Source organism: Somniosus microcephalus, chromosome 1, assembly GCF_052327205.1.
Source record: "Somniosus microcephalus isolate GS21.2 chromosome 1, FLI_Smic_1.0, whole genome shotgun sequence".
NCBI lineage: Eukaryota > Metazoa > Chordata > Chondrichthyes > Squaliformes > Somniosidae > Somniosus > Somniosus microcephalus.
Genome location: NC_140987.1, coordinates 320,099,358 through 320,116,536, shown reverse-complemented (window position 1 = coordinate 320,116,536; position 17,179 = coordinate 320,099,358). Strand labels below are relative to the sequence as shown.

The following is a 17,179-nucleotide window of genomic DNA, read 5'->3' as shown; positions in this document are numbered from 1 at the left end:
GTCCTGTTCTACAGAGCGGACATGCTTCTTTATCTTTTGTCTGAATGTTTTTTTTCTTCCTTCCGTCTTTGACATTTTCTGTGTCCTTTTTATTTCTGCATGCGCGCTGAATATGTCCCTTTTTACCACAGCTGTGGCAATCCATGTCCACACACCAGCATGCAGACGCAAGATGCCCCGTTTTGCCACAACAGAAGCATGGCCCTTGGCTCTCGGTTCTTACTTTGTGCACTTTTTCTGTTGCACCCAACTGTTGAGCTTCCTTAGCTGCCAATTCCATGGAAATACTGATTTCAATGGCCTTTTGTAGAGTCAGATTACTCTCCGTTAATAGTCTCTTCTGTATGGCTTCAGTTCTCATACCACACACTAGCCTGTCTCTTATAGTATCATTTAGCACGTCATTAAACTCACAGTGCTCTGATAGTCTTTTTAGTGCAGCTACAAACATGGTCACTGTTTCTCCTTCTTCCTGGTTACGCCTGTGGAACCTAAACCTCTCAGCTATGACTAGGGGTTTGGGTGAAAAATGCCCTTTTAGTATCTCCACAATTTCGCTATATTGTTTAGTCCCTGGTTTATCTGGATGCACTAAAGTACGCAAAAGATTGAAAGTCTTTGGTCCCATCACACTTAATAATGTAGGTATTACTTTGTTCCCTCCAATGTCATTTGCTTGTGTGAAGTATTCAAATCGTTCTGTGTATGAGCTCCATTGTTCGACATTCTCATCAAACGGTCCAATGTTACCGATAATTCCAGCCATTTTCCTTCTCTCAGGCTCCTAATTATCATTCACTATGGATCCTTCCAATGTTGAACTCAACTAAAATCACTGTCAGTTATTTAGTGCTTCAATTCACAGATCGTTTCACAGTTGAATAAATGTCCTTCCCGATCTACTCATTGCTTTTCCTCCCCTTCCTCAAGTCATTAGTACCTTATACGCCATCTCGTCTTCCCGCCATTGCAAGCTCCTTTATCCTCGAGCCAGCCTCACTTTAATTAACTGTCCACGGCAAAAATAACAGTTTTAAACACGTAAAACCCGACTATCTTCCGCACAGCAGAGCCACGTAAGTTCAGACGTCCTCGTCGCCACTTTTGTTAAATCTCAAGAGTTTAATAACCTTGCTAGTGTAACAATTAAAAGAGTATGCAGGAGACAGAGTTCAGTTAACAGCCATCACTTTCCAGAGAAACTCCCCAACTCAATGCACTCTATTTCCCATAGTGCATTGCACATCCACTATGATAAGCTAAGTGGGACAATTCAAATACAACATTCAAAATACACAACAGAGACGTCCTGCTCCTCAGTTGAGGCTGCAGATCTGTCTGAAGCAGGTGGCAGAGCTCAGTGACCACCTCCTTGCTGAAGCGCAGCCTTCACAAACAGTGCTCCTCAGACATATTAATGTAGGAGAACTGTTGGCGAAAAACCCTGGGAGGGTAAGGTCTCCTGTACGGAGGCCTGTTGGCCCTCCTCTTTCTGGCCGTGATTGCCACTCTCTCTCTGCGTCTCTGTGCCCTCCGAATGTGTTGGAGAAGGACGACATTCCCATCCATTGCAACCCCCATAGTATCTAGGCAATCAAAGTTATGAAGGTCAAAAACCAAAGTACCTGCAAAGTTATTGTCAGAAGCCAAAACTACCTCAGACAGCTTTGACTCAATGCAGAAGTCTCTCTTTCTTTCTTTGTCCCTCTTAAAATCTCTCTCTCTCTCTCAGAACCAGTGGTACAAAAATGGCTACCACACAGAAGCCAGGAAGAGGCCGCCTTGAAATAGCGTCCCCCCAGCCTCACAGCAACTGGGAAGCATTCCAGTCAACTTGTCATTGGGTGCGCCAGGCGGAAAGGAGGGGGGCGCCACTCAATTTCCGTTCCGGGGCGTCACAAGGGCGTTGCACTCTCGAATGACGTCAAGATCTGCGTGAGCAGGAGATCGGGTGGTATTGTTTAGCGCCGCCGCAAAATGTCCGGTCAATTTCACGAGTTGCTTTGCGCTCCACTTGCCACCCTCTTAAGGCGTTAACAGGAGGCGCAACCAACTGAATGTTTCCCCCATTATCTGTTCATTTATTTCATTGCAATTTGCGTGATCTTGCTGTGCGCAAATTGGCTGCTGCGTTTTTTACATTACACTTCAAAAATACTTCATTGGCTATAAATCTCTTTGGGACATCCTAAGGTTGTGAAAGGCACTTTAGAAATGCAAGTCTTTCTTTCTTTCTGGTCAAACTCTCGGGCATGTTAGCCTACATCACCTTCACTGTGCTTCAAAATAATTCATTGTCTGTAAAGTACTTTAAGATGTTTCTGAGTCGTAATAAGGTGTAATATAAATAGAAATCTTTCATGTGTGATTACATCTGCATTAGCCCGTCTGTGTGAGCAGTGTCTTTTGTTATTGGAATGTTAAGTGACCCCCAGTTTTACGTTGTCATTCGCTATACGTCTCTCAGTACCAGATTAAGACAAGATAATGGGGGTGAAATTGATCTTTGTGGGTAGAGCAAAATGGGCGATAGCGAATTGAGCGCCCATCCTTACAGCCCGCCCAATTTACCTTTCTATGGGCGATAGCGAATTGAGCGCCCATCCTTACAGCCCGCCCAATTTACCTTTCTATGGGCGATAGCGAATTGAGCGCCCATCCTTACAGCCCGCCCAATTTACCTTTCTATGGAAAAAAAAGGCAGGTATAAATGGTGCTGCCAATTCGCTATCGCCTCAGACCAGGTATAAATGGTGCTGCCGATTCGCTATCGCCTCAGACCAGGTATAAATGGTGCTGCCGATTCGCTATCGCCTCAGACCAGGTATAAATGGTGCTGCCAATTCGCTATCGCCTCAGACCAGGTATAAATGATGCTGCCAATTCGCTATCGCCTCAGACCAGGTATAAATGGTGCTGCCAATCCGCTATCGCCTCAGACCAGGTATAAATGGTGCTGCCAATCCGCTATCGCCTCAGACCAGGTATAAATGGTGCTGCCAATCCGCTATCGCCTCAGACCAGGTATAAATGGTGCTGCCAATCCGCTATCGCCTCAGACCAGGTATAAGTGGTGCTGCCAATCCGCTATCGCCTCAGACCAGGTATAAATGGTGCTGCCAATCCGCTATCGCCTCAGACCAGGTATAAGTGGTGCTGCCAATCCGCTATCGCCTCAGACCAGGTATAAATGGTGCTGCCAATCCGCTATCGCCTCAGACCAGGTATAAGTGGTGCTGCCAATCCGCTATCGCCTCAGACCAGGTATAAGTGGTGCTGCCAATCCGCTATCGCCTCAGACCAGGTATAAATGGTGCTGCCAATCCGCTATCGCCTCAGACCAGGTATAAATGGTGCTGCCAATCCGCTATCGCCTCAGACCAGGTATAAGTGGTGCTGCCAATCCGCTATCGCCTCAGACCAGGTATAAATGGTGCTGCCAATCCGCTATCGCCTCAGACCAGGTATAAATGGTGCTGCCAATCCGCTATCGCCTCAGACCAGGTATAAATGGTGCTGCCAATCCGCTATCGCCTCAGACCAGGTATAAATGGTGCTGCCAATCCGCTATCGCCTCAGACCAGGTATAAGTGGTGCTGCCAATCCGCTATCGCCTCAGACCAGGTATAAGTGGTGCTGCCAATCCGCTATCGCCTCAGACCAGGTATAAATGGTGCTGCCAATCCGCTATCGCCTCAGACCAGGTATAAGTGGTGCTGCCAATCCGCTATCGCCTCAGACCAGGTATAAGTGGTGCTGCCAATCCGCTATCGCCTCAGACCAGGTATAAATGGTGCTGCCAATCCGCTATCGCCTCAGACCAGGTATAAATGGTGCTGCCAATCCGCTATCGCCTCAGACCAGGTATAAGTGGTGCTGCCAATCCGCTATCGCCTCAGACCAGGTATAAATGGTGCTGCCAATCCGCTATCGCCTCAGACCAGGTATAAATGGTGCTGCCAATCTGCTATCGCCTCAGACCAGGTATAAATGGTGCTGCCAATCCGCTATCGCCTCAGACCAGGTATAAATGATGCTGCCAATTCGCTATCGCCTCAGACCAGGTATAAATGGTGCTGCCAATCCGCTATCGCCTCAGACCAGGTATAAATGGTGCTGCCAATCCGCTATCGCCTCAGACCAGGTATAAATGGTGCTGCCAATCCGCTATCGCCTCAGACCAATTGCACCTCCAGCAAACTTTTTCACCTTGGTCCTCTTTTTCAAGTAATAAAACATCCTCCAGACCTGCTCACAGGTTTTGGCTTTGTTCGACCCCCAACTGATCTTGTTGGTGATGAGCTCCCGTGCTGTTTGTGTTTGGTGCTAGTTTGCGGATTGTCTCCCTGCGCTCCCCAACCCAAAAGAGCACATTGCGTTTTTCTAAAATGGTATGAGCCCGCATTTCCGTGTCCCAATCAGTGAAATTAGGTTTCCTCAACTCCGTATCAGGACGAGTGAACCTCTCTTCATTTACAGCAAGTAACAACTAACTTTCCTGGCTGACTAGCATGAGGGTAGTACAGGTATAGGCCCATTAACCTTTACTCCCACTAATCACATGCAGCCTTGGCTCAGGGGTAGTGCTCCTGCCTCTGAGCAGGAACGTTATGTGTTTGACAGTCCAGACAGTCCTGGTGATCAGGTACAGGAGTCTGGCCTCTGAACACTGGTTTGATATCCAGCAGATTGCTTGCACCTGGTAGAGTGGAGTGGTGGCTCCCCCATTACATCTATAAGAAGTCACACAACACCAGGTTAGAGTCCAACAGCTTTATTCGTCAGGTCACTTGACAAAGGAGCAGCGCTCCGAAAGCTTGTGATTTCAAATAAAGCTGTTGGACTATAACCTGGTGTTGTGTGACTTCTTACATTTGTCCACCCCAGTCCAACTCCGGCATCTCCACACCATTACATCTCGCCAGTCCTCTGAAAGGAGGTTGAGTTAGGCTGATGATCTGTTCACATGAACAGGGTCTTTGGCCTACTCCTGCTCCTATCTTCTATGTTTCTATGTTTCTAAAAACCCAGAACACGAGCTACTGGATGTAAAACAATGGAAGAACTGAGTTGTCTCAACTCCCGAATGGGCACAAAAGATTAAAGAACATTCTTCTTTCTGATTTTGGTTCCATAACTTATCAGAAAAGTTAACCTTTTATTTGCAAGAAATAAAAACAATATGATGCAGCAAGCCCATCGTTAATGGCAGGGAGGCCTGCGAGTGCGATGGGTTGTGGTCTGCAACACTTACAGCTGGAGAAGACGAGGGGACAGGACTGCGCATCCATCGGGAAGTTCTGCAGATAGAGCTGGCACTCCGCCTCGATTGTGAGTCTACAACAAGGAAAGAAGTGCATTCCATCAAGCACACCATTCGATGACGGAGCCTGCACTGTGACTGCCCCCCTCTGTCCCTCTGCCACCCTAGCAAAGGCCTCCTGCAACCACCTCCGCACTGCCAGTCCCGTCATGCATCCACATGCAGGGCGCATTCACATCGATAGAAAATGAAATGGCCAATATGTTTGAAGTGATCAGATATACAGCTGGTTAGGATCAAGCAAACCAGTCCAATCCTAGCCCAATCACAGTGCATTGGGAATTTTAAGGCCATTACACCTGACAAGTTTATCCTTTATGATTAACCTCTCTCCCACATATGCACCTTCTCACCATATCCCTCAACCCCACCCACCCTCTCCTTTTCCACCCAAATACACCCACCCTCCCCCATACCCCCCAACCCCACCCACCCTCTCTCATACCCCTCAACCCCACCCACCCACTCCCATGCCCCCAACCCCACCCACCCACCCTCTCCCAAAGCCCTCCACCCCACACACCCTCCCTCTCCCATACCCCTCAACCCCACCCACCCTCTCCCATACCCATCAACCCCACCCACACTCTCCCATACACCTCAACTCCACCCACCCTCTCCCATACGCCTCAAACCCACCCACCCTCTCCCATACCCATCAACCCCACCCGCCCACCCTCTCCCATACCCCTCAACCCCACCCACACTCTCCCATACCCATCAACCTCATCCACCCTCTCCCATACCACTCAACCCCATCCACCCTCTCCCATACCCCTCAACCCCACCCACACGCTCCCATACGCCTCAAACCCACCCACACGCTCCCATACCCCTCAACCCCACCCTCTCTCTCCCATACGCCTCAAACCCACCCACACGCTCCCATACCCCCAACCCTCTACCATAACCCTCAACCCCACCCACCCTCTCCCATACACCTCAACCCCACCCACACACTCCCATACCCCTCAACCCCACCCACACGCTCCCATACCCCTCAACCTCACTAACCCTCTCCCATACCCCTCAATCTCACCCACACGCTCCCATACCCCCAACCCTCTACCATAACCCTCAACCCCACCCACCCTCTCCCATACACCTCAACCCCACCCACATGCTCCCATACCCCTCAACCCCACATACCCTCTCCCACACCCCTCAATCCCACCCACACGCTCCCATATCCCTCAACCCCACCCACCCTCTCCCATACCCCTCAATCCCACCCACCCTCTCCCATACCCCCAACCCCACCCACCCTCTCCCATCCCCAACAACCCCACACACCCTCTCTCATACCACTAAACCCCACCCACCCTCTCCCATACCCCTCAACCACACCCACACATTCCCATACCCCTCAATCCCACCCACGCGCTCCCATACCCTCAACCCCACCCACCCATCTGCTCCCTTAACCCCCAACCCCACCCACCCACCCGCTACCATACCCCCCAACCCCACCCACTCGCTCCCATACCCCCCAACCCCACCCACCCACCCGCTCCCATACCCCCGACCCCACCCACTCACCCTCTCCCATACCCCTCAACCCCACCCACCATTTCCCATACACCTCAACCCCACACACCCGCTCCCATACCCCCCAACCCGACCCACCCACACTCTCCCCTACCCCCAACCCTACCCACCCACCATCTCCCATACCCCCAACCCCACCCACCCACCCTCTCCCATACCCCCGACCCCACCCACCCACCCTCTCCCATACCCCCGACCCCACCCACTCACCCTCTCCCATACCCCACAACCCGACCCACCCACACTCTCCCATACCCACAACCCCATCCGCCCACCATCTCCCATACCACCAACCCTACCCACCCACCCTCTCCCATACCCCCGACCCCACCCACTCACCCTCTCCCATACCCCTCAACCCCACCCACACTTTCCCATACACCTCAACCCCACACTCCCTCTCCCCTACCCCCAACCACATCCACCCACCCTCTCCCATACCCCCAACCCCACCCACCCACCCACCCTCTCCCATACCCCCCAACTCGACCCACCCACGCTCTCCCATACCACCAACCCCATCCACCCACCCTCTCCCATACCCCCAACCCCACCCACCCACCCTCTCCCATACCCCGCAACCCCACCCACCCTCTCCATTGCCCCCAACCCCACCCACCCACCCGCTCCCATACCCGCAACCCCACCCACCCACCCTCTCCCATACACCCAACCGCACCCACCCACCCTCTCCCATAACCCTCAACCCCACCCACCCACCCTCTCCCATACCCCTCAAACCCTCCCACCCGCTCCCATACCCCCAACCGCACCCACCCTCTCCCATACCCATCCACCCCACCCACCCTGTTCCATACCCCTCAACACCACCCACCCACCCTCTCCCATACCCCTCAACCCCACCCACCCACCCTCTCCCATACCCCTCAGCCCCACCAACCCACCCTCTCCCATACCCCTCAACCCCACTCACCCTCTCCCATACCTCCAACCCCACCCACCCTCTCCCATACCTCCAACCCCACCCACCCTCTACCATTCCACCCAACCCCACCCACACTCTCCCATACCCCCAACTCCACCCACCCGCTCCCATACCCCCCAACCCCACCCACCCAACCTCTCCCATACCCCCAACCCCACCCAACCACCCTCTCCCATACCGGCAACCCAACCCACCCACCCACTCCCATACCCCCAACCGCACCCTCCCACCCTCTCCCATACCCCTCAACCCCACCCACCCACCCTCTCCCATACCCCTCAAACCCATCCACCCACCCTCTCCCATCCCCCTCAACCCCACACACCCTCTCCCATACACCCTAACCCACCCACCAGCTCCCATACTCCTCAACCCCACCCACCCACCTTCTCACATACCCCCAACCGCACCCACCCACACTCTCCCATACCACTCAACCCCATCCACCCTCTCCCATACCCCTCAACCCCACCCACACGCTCCCATACCCCTCAACCCCACCCTCCCTCTCCCATACCCCTCAATCCCACCCACACGCTCCCATACCCCCAACCCTCTACCATAACCCTCAACCCCACCCACACGCTCCCATACCCCTCAACCCCACCCACCCTCTCCCATACCCCTCAACACCACCCACACGCTCCCATACCGCTCAACCTCACCCACCCTCTCCCATACACCTCAGCCCCACCCACATGCTCCCATACCCCTCAACCCCACATACCCTCTCCCACACCCCTCAATCCCACCCACACGCTCCCATACCCCTCAACCCCACCCACCCTCTCCCATACCCCTCAATCCCACCCACCCGCTCCCATCCCCATCAACCCCACACACCCTCTCTCATACCACTCAACCCCACACACCCTCTCCCATACCCCTCAACCCCACCCACAGGCTCCCATACACCTCAATCCCACCCATGTGCTCCCATACCCCCAATCCCACCCACACATTCCCATACCCCTCAATCCCACCCACGCGCTCCCATACCCACAACCCCAACCACCCACCTGCTCCCTTAACCCCCAACCCCACCCACCCACCCGCTACCATATCCCCCAACACCACCCACCCACCCGCTCCCATACCCCCCAACCCCACCCACCCACCCGCTCCCATACCCCCGACCCAACCCACTCACCCTCTCCCATACCCCTCAACCCCACCCACCCTTTCCCATACACCTCAACCCCACACACCCGCTCCCATACCCCCCAACCCGACCCATCCACACTCTCCCATACCCCCAACCCTACACACCCACCATCTCCCATACCCCCAACCCCACCCACCCACCCTCTCCCATACCCCCGACCCCACCCACTCACCCTCTCCCATACCCCTCAACCCCACCCACACTCTCCCCTACCCCCAACCCCATCCACCCACCCTCTCCCATACCCCCAACCCCAACCACCCACCCTCTCCCATACCCCCGACCCCACCCACCCACCCTCTCCCATACTCCACAATCCCACCCTCCCTCTCCCATACCCCCAACCCCACCCACCCACCCTCTCCCATACAGCTCAACCCTACCCACTCACCCTCTGCCATACCCCCAACCCCACCCACCCTCTCCCATAGCCCCCAACCACACCCACCCACCCGCTCCCATAACCCTCAACCCCACCCACCCACCCTCTCCCATACCCATAAACCCCACCCACCCACCCTCTCCCATACCCCTCAACCCCACCCACCCACCCTCTCCCATACCCCTCAAACCCACCCACCCTCTCCCATACCCCTCAACCCCACCCACCCACGCACTCCCATACCCCTCAACCCCAACCACCCACCCTCTCCCATACCCCTCAAACCCACCCACCCTCTCCCATACCCCTCAACCCCACCCACCCACCCTCTCCCATACTCCTCAACCCCAACCACCCACCCTCTCCCATACCCCTCAACCCCACTCACCCTCTCCCATACCTCCAACCCCACCCACCCTCTACCATTCCACCCAAACCCACCCACCCTCTCCCATACCCCCAACCCCACCCACCCACTCCCATACCCCCCAACCCCACCCACCCACCCTCTCCCATACCCCCAACCCCACCCACCCACCCTCTCCCATACCGGCAACCCAACCCACCCACCCACTCCCATACCCCCAACCGCACCCACCCACCCTCTCCCATACCCCTCAACCCCACCCACCCACCCTCTCCCATACCCCTCAGACCCACCCACCCACCCTCTCCCATCCCCCTCAACCCCACACACCCTCTCCCATACCCTCTAACCCACCCACCCGCTCCTATACTCCTCAACCCCACCCACCCACCCTCTCCCATACCCCCAACCGCACCCACCCACCCTCTCCCATATGTCTCAACCCCACCCGCCCACCCTCTCCCATACCCCTCAACCCCACCCACCCTCTCCCATACCCTCAACCCCACCCACCCTCTCCCAAAACCTTCAACCACACCCAACCACTCGCTCACATACCCCTCAACACCACACACCCTCTCCCATACACTCAAGCCAACTCACCCACCCCTCCCATGCCCCTCAACCCCATCCACCCTCTCGCATACCCTTCAACCACACTCACCCACCCACTCCCATACCCCTCAACCCCACCTACCCACCTTCTCCCAAACATAGAAGATAGGAGCAGGAATAGGCCATTCGGCCCCTCAAGCCTGTTCCGCCATTTAATGAGATCCTGGCTGATCATCCAAATTCAGTACCCTGTCGCTGCTTTCTCCCCATATCCCTTGATCCCTTTAACCTTAGGAAATATATTTAACTCCTTCTTGAATATATTTAATAAGTTGGCCACAACTGCCTTCTGTGGCAGAGAATTCCACAGGTTCACCACAATTTGGGTGAAGAAATTCCTCCTCATCTCAGTCCTAAATGGCTTACCCCTTAACCATAGACTGTGAGCCCTGGTTCTGGACTCCTCTGCCATCAGGAACATCCTTCCTGCATCTAGTTTGTCTAGTCCTGTTAGAATTTTATAAGTTTCAATGAGATCCCCTCTCATTCTTCTAAACTCTAGCAAAAATAAGCCTAATCGACCCACTCTCTCTTCATACGTCATTCCTGCCATCCCAGGTATCAGTCTGGTGAATCTTCGCTGCACTCCCTCCATGGCAAGAGCATCCTTCCTCAGAGAAGGTGACCAAAACTGCACACAATACTCAAGGTGTGGTCTCACCAAGGCCCTGTACAACTGCAGCAAGACATCCTTGCTCCTATACTCAAATCCTCTCGTTATGAAGGCCAATATACCATTTGCCTTCTTAACCGTCTGCTGCACCTGCATGCTTACCTTCAGCGACTGGTGCACAAGGACACCCAGGTCCCGTTGCACTTCCCCTTTTCCCAATCTATTGCCATTCAGATAATAATATGTCTTCCTATTTTAGCCAACACAGTGGATAACCTCACATTTATCCACATTATGCTGCATCTGCCATGCATCTGCCCAATTACCCAACCTGTACAAATCATATTGGCGTTTCTCTGCATCCTCCTCACAGCACACACGCCCACCCAGCTTTGTGTTGTCTGCAAACTTGGAGATATTACATCTAGTTCCCTCATCTATATCATTAATATATATTGTGAGAGCTGGGGTCCTAGCACCGATCCCTGCGATACCCCACTAGTCACTGCCTGCTACTCGGAAAAAGACCCGTTTCTTCCAATACTTTGCTTCCTGTCTGCCAACCAGTTCTCTATCCAAGTCAGTACCTTACCCCCAATCCCATGTGCTTTAACTTTGCACGCCAATCTCTTATGCGGTACCGTATCGAAAGCCTTCTGAAAGTCCAAATACACCACATCAACTGGTTCTCCCTTATCTATTCTACCAGTTACATCCTCAAAAAATTCCAGTAGATTAGTCAAGCATGATTTACCTATTGTAAATCCATGTTGACCTTGTCCGATCCTGTCACTGTTTTCCAAGTGCTCTGTGATTACATCTTTTATAATGGACTCTAGCATTTTTCCCACTACCGATGTCAGGCTTACTGGTCTATAATTCCCCATTTTCACTCTACCACCTTTTTTAAATAGTGGGGTTACATCAGCTACCCTCCAATCCATGGGAACTATTCCAGAGTCTATAGAATTTTGGAAGATAACCAGCAATGCATCTACTATTTCTAGGGCCACTTCCTTAAGTACCCTAGGAAGTAGATTATCAGGCCTTGGGGATTTATCGGCCTTCAATGCCATCAATTTCCCTAACACCATTTCCCTACAAATATTGATTTCATTCAATTCCTCCCTCTCATTAGACCTATGTTCCCTGACATCTCTGGAAGGTTATTTGTGTCCTCCTTTGTGAAGGCAGAACCAAAGTATGTATTTAATTGGTCAGCCATTTCCTTGTTCCCCATTATAAATTCCCCTGAATCTGACTGCAAGGGACCTACGCTTGACGTCAGCAATCTTTTTCTCTTCACATATCTATAGAAGCTTCTACAGTCTGTTTTTATGTTCCTCACAAGCTTACTCTCATATTCTATTTTCCCCCTCTTAATAAATCCCTTTGTCCTCCTTTGCTGAATCCTAAACTACACCCAATCCTCAGGTTTGCTGCATTTTTTGGCCAATTTATATGTCCTCTCCTTGGATCTTATGCTATCCCTAATTTCCCTTGTTAGCCACGGTTGAGTCACCATTTTTGTTTTATTTTGATGCGAAAAAGGGATGAACAAATTCTGTAGTTCATCCATGCGATCTTTAAATGTTTGCCATTGCCTATCCACCGTCAACCCTTTAAGTAACATTCCCCAATCCATCTTAGCCAACTCGTGCCTCATACCATCACAGTTTCCTTTATTTAAATTCAGGACCCTAGTCTCTGAGTCAACTACTTCACTCTCCATCTTAATGAAGAATTCTATCATATTATGATTGCTCTTCCCCATGGGGCCTCACACAACTACATTGCTAATTAATCCTTTCTCATTACATAATATCCATTCTAAAATGGCCTGATCTCTATTTGGTTCCTCAACATATTGGTCCAGGAAACCATCCCATATACACTCTAGGAATTCCTCCTCCACAGAATTGTTACTAATTTGGTTAGCCCAATCTATATGTAGATTAAAGTCACCCATGATAACTGCTGTGCCCTTATTACATGCATCTCTAATTTCCCATTTAATGCCATCCCCAACCTCAGCATTACTGTTTGGGGCTCTGTCTACAACTCCCACTAACCTTTTCTGCCCCTTGGTATTTCTCAGCTCTACCCATACAGATTCCACATCATCAGAGCTAATATCCTTCCTTACTATTGTGTTAATCTCCTCTTTAACCAGCAATGCTACCCCACCTCTTTTTCCTTTTTGCCTGTCCTTCCTGAATATTGAATACCCCTGTATGTTGAATTCCCAGCCTTGGTCACCCTGGAGCCATGTCCCCGTAATTCCAATGACATCATATCCGTTTACATCTATTTGCGCAGCTAATTCATCCACCTTATTACGAATGCTCCTCGCATTAAGACACAAAGCCTTCAGGCTTGTTTTTTTAACACTCTTAGTCCTTTTAGAATTATTATTTACTGTAGCCCTGTTTGATTTACACCCTTGATTTCTCTGCCTTCCACTTTTGCTTTTCTCCTTCCTGTCTTTTGTTTCTATCCTTGCTTCCCTTTCCTCTGTCTCACTGCACAGGTTTCCAACCCCTTGCTATTTTAGTTTAAACCCTCCCCAACAGCGCTAGCAAACACTCCCCCTAGGACATCTGTCCCAGTCTCACCCAGGTGCAAACCATCCAGTTTGTTTTGGTCCCACCTCCCCCAGAACCAGTTCCAATGTCCCAGGAATTTGAATCCCTCCCCCTTGCACTATTCCTCTAGCCACGTATTCATCTGAAATATCCTTCTATTTCTACTCTGACTAGCACGTGGTACTGGTAGCAATCCTGAGATTACTAACTTTGAGGTCCTATTTTTTAATTTACCTCCTAGCTCCTTATATTCAGCTTTTAGGACCTCATCCCGTTTTTTACCTATACCGTTGGTACCTTTATGCAACACGACAACTGGTTGTTCACCCTTCCCCTCCAGAATGCCCTGCAGCCGCCCCAAGACATCCTTGACCCTTGCACCAGGGAGGCAACATATCATCCTGGAGTCTCATTTGCATCCGCAGAAATGCTTATCTATTCCCCTTACAATAGAATCCCCTATCACTATAGCTCTCCCACTCTTTTTCCTCCTGTCCTGTGCAGCAGAACCATCCATGGTGCCAGGAAGTTGGCTGCTGCTGCCTTCCCCCGATAAGCCACCTCCCTCAACAACATCCAAAGTGGTATATCTGTTTGAGAGGGGGATGGACACAGGGGACCCCTGCACTACCTGCCTGCGCCTACTACTCTGCCTGGTGGTGACCCATTCCCTTTCTGCCTTTGCAGCCTTTGACCCTCAACCCCAGCCACTCACCCTCTTCCATACCCCTCAACCCCACCTACCCACCTTCTCCCATATCCCTCAATCCCACCTACTGATCCACCTTCTCCCGTACCCCTTACCCTTACCGACCCACCTCCTCATTATACGCCTCAACCCCACTTACCCATCTTCTCACCATATCGCTCAACCCCAGCTACCCACCTTCAGTTCACCCAAAACTCTGCTGCCTAGATCCTAACTCGCACCAAATCCCATTTACCCATCAAATCTGTGCTCCACCAATACTTCAATTTTAAAATTCTCATCCTCTTATTCAAAGCCCTCCATTGCCTCGTCCCTCCCTATCTCAGTAATCTACTCCAGCCCTACAACCCTCCGAGATATCTGCGCTTCTCCAAATCTGACCTCTTGCTCATCCATGATTTTAATCGCTCCACCATTGGCGCCATGCTTTTAGCTGCCTAGGCCCTAAGCTCTGGAATTCCCTCCCTAAACCTCTCCGCTTCTTTATACCACACTCCTCCTTAAATGATACCCCTTCACCAAGCTTTTGGTCACCTGTCCTAATATCTCCTTATGTGTCTCAGTTTAAGGTTGAGAGAAGTTAAGTTTGGGTCTGTGATCTTCTGGGCTGGTTCTGATGGAGAGTGATAAATGGAGCAACAGAGGTTTCAGATACTGCCGCACCTTCTGTTTATATTTTAAATCAATACTTAAATCATGTGAAATACTTTCTTGCCTTGAATTTCCTGTGCTGCTGTACCTTGCCCTGGAATAAAGGGGCTGCTCTGTTTACATGTGGATGAGGCTCTGACTGCACTCCTGGCAAATTACAGTGTCACAGCGGGAGAGGGTATTCAGGACCATTGTATTTGTTTCACCTCCAGATCTCCTCAACCCTCCTGAAGATGTGAGCTCCTTTCTGGAGACAGATCCATGGGGCCCAGTGGCAACTCATGCCTCGTTCTGAGATCAGAGAGGGATTCCGCAGCAAAGCAGAGTCTGATACACACACACACAAACACACTCTCTCACACACACTCATGCACTCTCACACACACTCTCTCACACACTCTCTCTCATAAACACACACTCTCACACACACACACTCTCAAACACGCTCTCACACACACACTCTCTCTCATACACACAGACTATCACACGCACTCTATCACTCACTCTCACACACACTCTCTCACTCACTCTCACACACACTCTGACACACACACTCTCATACACAGACACTCTCACACACACACACAAACATACACACACTCTCTCACACACACTCTCTCATACACACGCTCACACACTCGCTCTCACACGCGCTCTCACACACTCTCACACACACACACACACAGACTCTCACACACACACACACACACTCTCACACACACACACTCACACTCACACACTCTCTCTCACACGCACTCTCACACAAACTCTCACACACACACACTCTCTTTCACACACACACACAGACTCTCACACACTCTCTCACACACACACTCTCTCACACACTCTCAAACACACTCTCACACACACACACACACACTCTCTCTCACTCACACACACACACTCACACACACATTCACACACACACACATATTCACAGACACACACACACTTTCACACACATACACGCACACACACTCACACACACTCTCACTCTCACACACACTCACAAACACACTCACACATTCACACTCTCATACACTCTCTCACACACACACACATTCACACACACACACGGACTCCCACACACACTCTCTCACACACACTCACACACTCTCACACCCACACATTTACACACACACTCTCACACACTCTCTCACACACACACATTCACACACACACACACTCTCACACACACATTCACACACACACACACTCTCACACACACTCTCACACACACACACTCACACACACACACACATATTCACACACATTCACACTCTCACACGCTCTCTCACACACACACACACATTCACACACACACACACTCTCTCCCTCTCACACACACACTCACACACTCACACAGAAACTCACTCACGCACACTCTCTCTCACACACACACTCTCACACACATTCTCTCACTCGCACACACACTTACACACACACACAATCACACACACTCTCTCACACACACACTCACGCAGTCTCACACACACTCACACACACTCTCACACACTCTCACACACACACATTCACACACACACTCATACAATCACACACACTCTCTCTCACACATAAACTCACACACACACAAACACATTTACACACACTCACACAGTCTCTCTCACGTACACACTCACACACTCACACACACACTCACACACTCTGACACAAACACACTCTGACACACACACAGTCGCACACACACGCACTCACACACACACTCACAATCAAACACACTCTCTGTTACACACACTGACACACACACACTCACACACACACTCTCACACACACACACACACACTCACTCTCTCACACACACACTCTCTCACACATGCTCTCACACACATACTCACACACAATCTCACACATTCTCTCATACACACACAATCACACACACTCTCTCACACACCCTCACACACACTCTCTCTCACACACACACACTCACCCACACACTCACACACACACACACACACATGCACTCACACACACACTCACTCTCTCACATACACACACACACTCTCACACACACTCTCACACGCACTCTCTAGCACATGCACACACTCACAATCTCTCTCACACACTCTCTCTCACACCCACTCTCACACACACACTTACACACACACTCACACACACTCTCACTCATACACGCACTCCATCACACACACACACACACACACACTCAAACACACACACACACATACACGCACTCACACACTCTCACACAAACTCACACACACACACACTGAAACACACTCTCACACACACTCTCTCT

The 17,179-nt window shown here is 51.3% G+C and overlaps 1 protein-coding gene across 1 annotated transcript in view; it reads right to left on the bottom strand.

The window, feature by feature from the left end:
• The window catches only part of LOC147124880 (gamma-aminobutyric acid receptor subunit gamma-4-like), a 782,579-nt gene that overhangs the window by 94,936 nt on the left and 670,464 nt on the right, over nucleotides 1–17,179 (bottom strand). Inside the window, exon 5 of the mRNA XM_085994155.1 lies at nucleotides 5,255–5,337. Coding sequence (XP_085850281.1) covers nucleotides 5,255–5,337 — 83 coding nt within the window. The remainder of the gene's footprint in view (nucleotides 1–5,254; nucleotides 5,338–17,179) is intronic.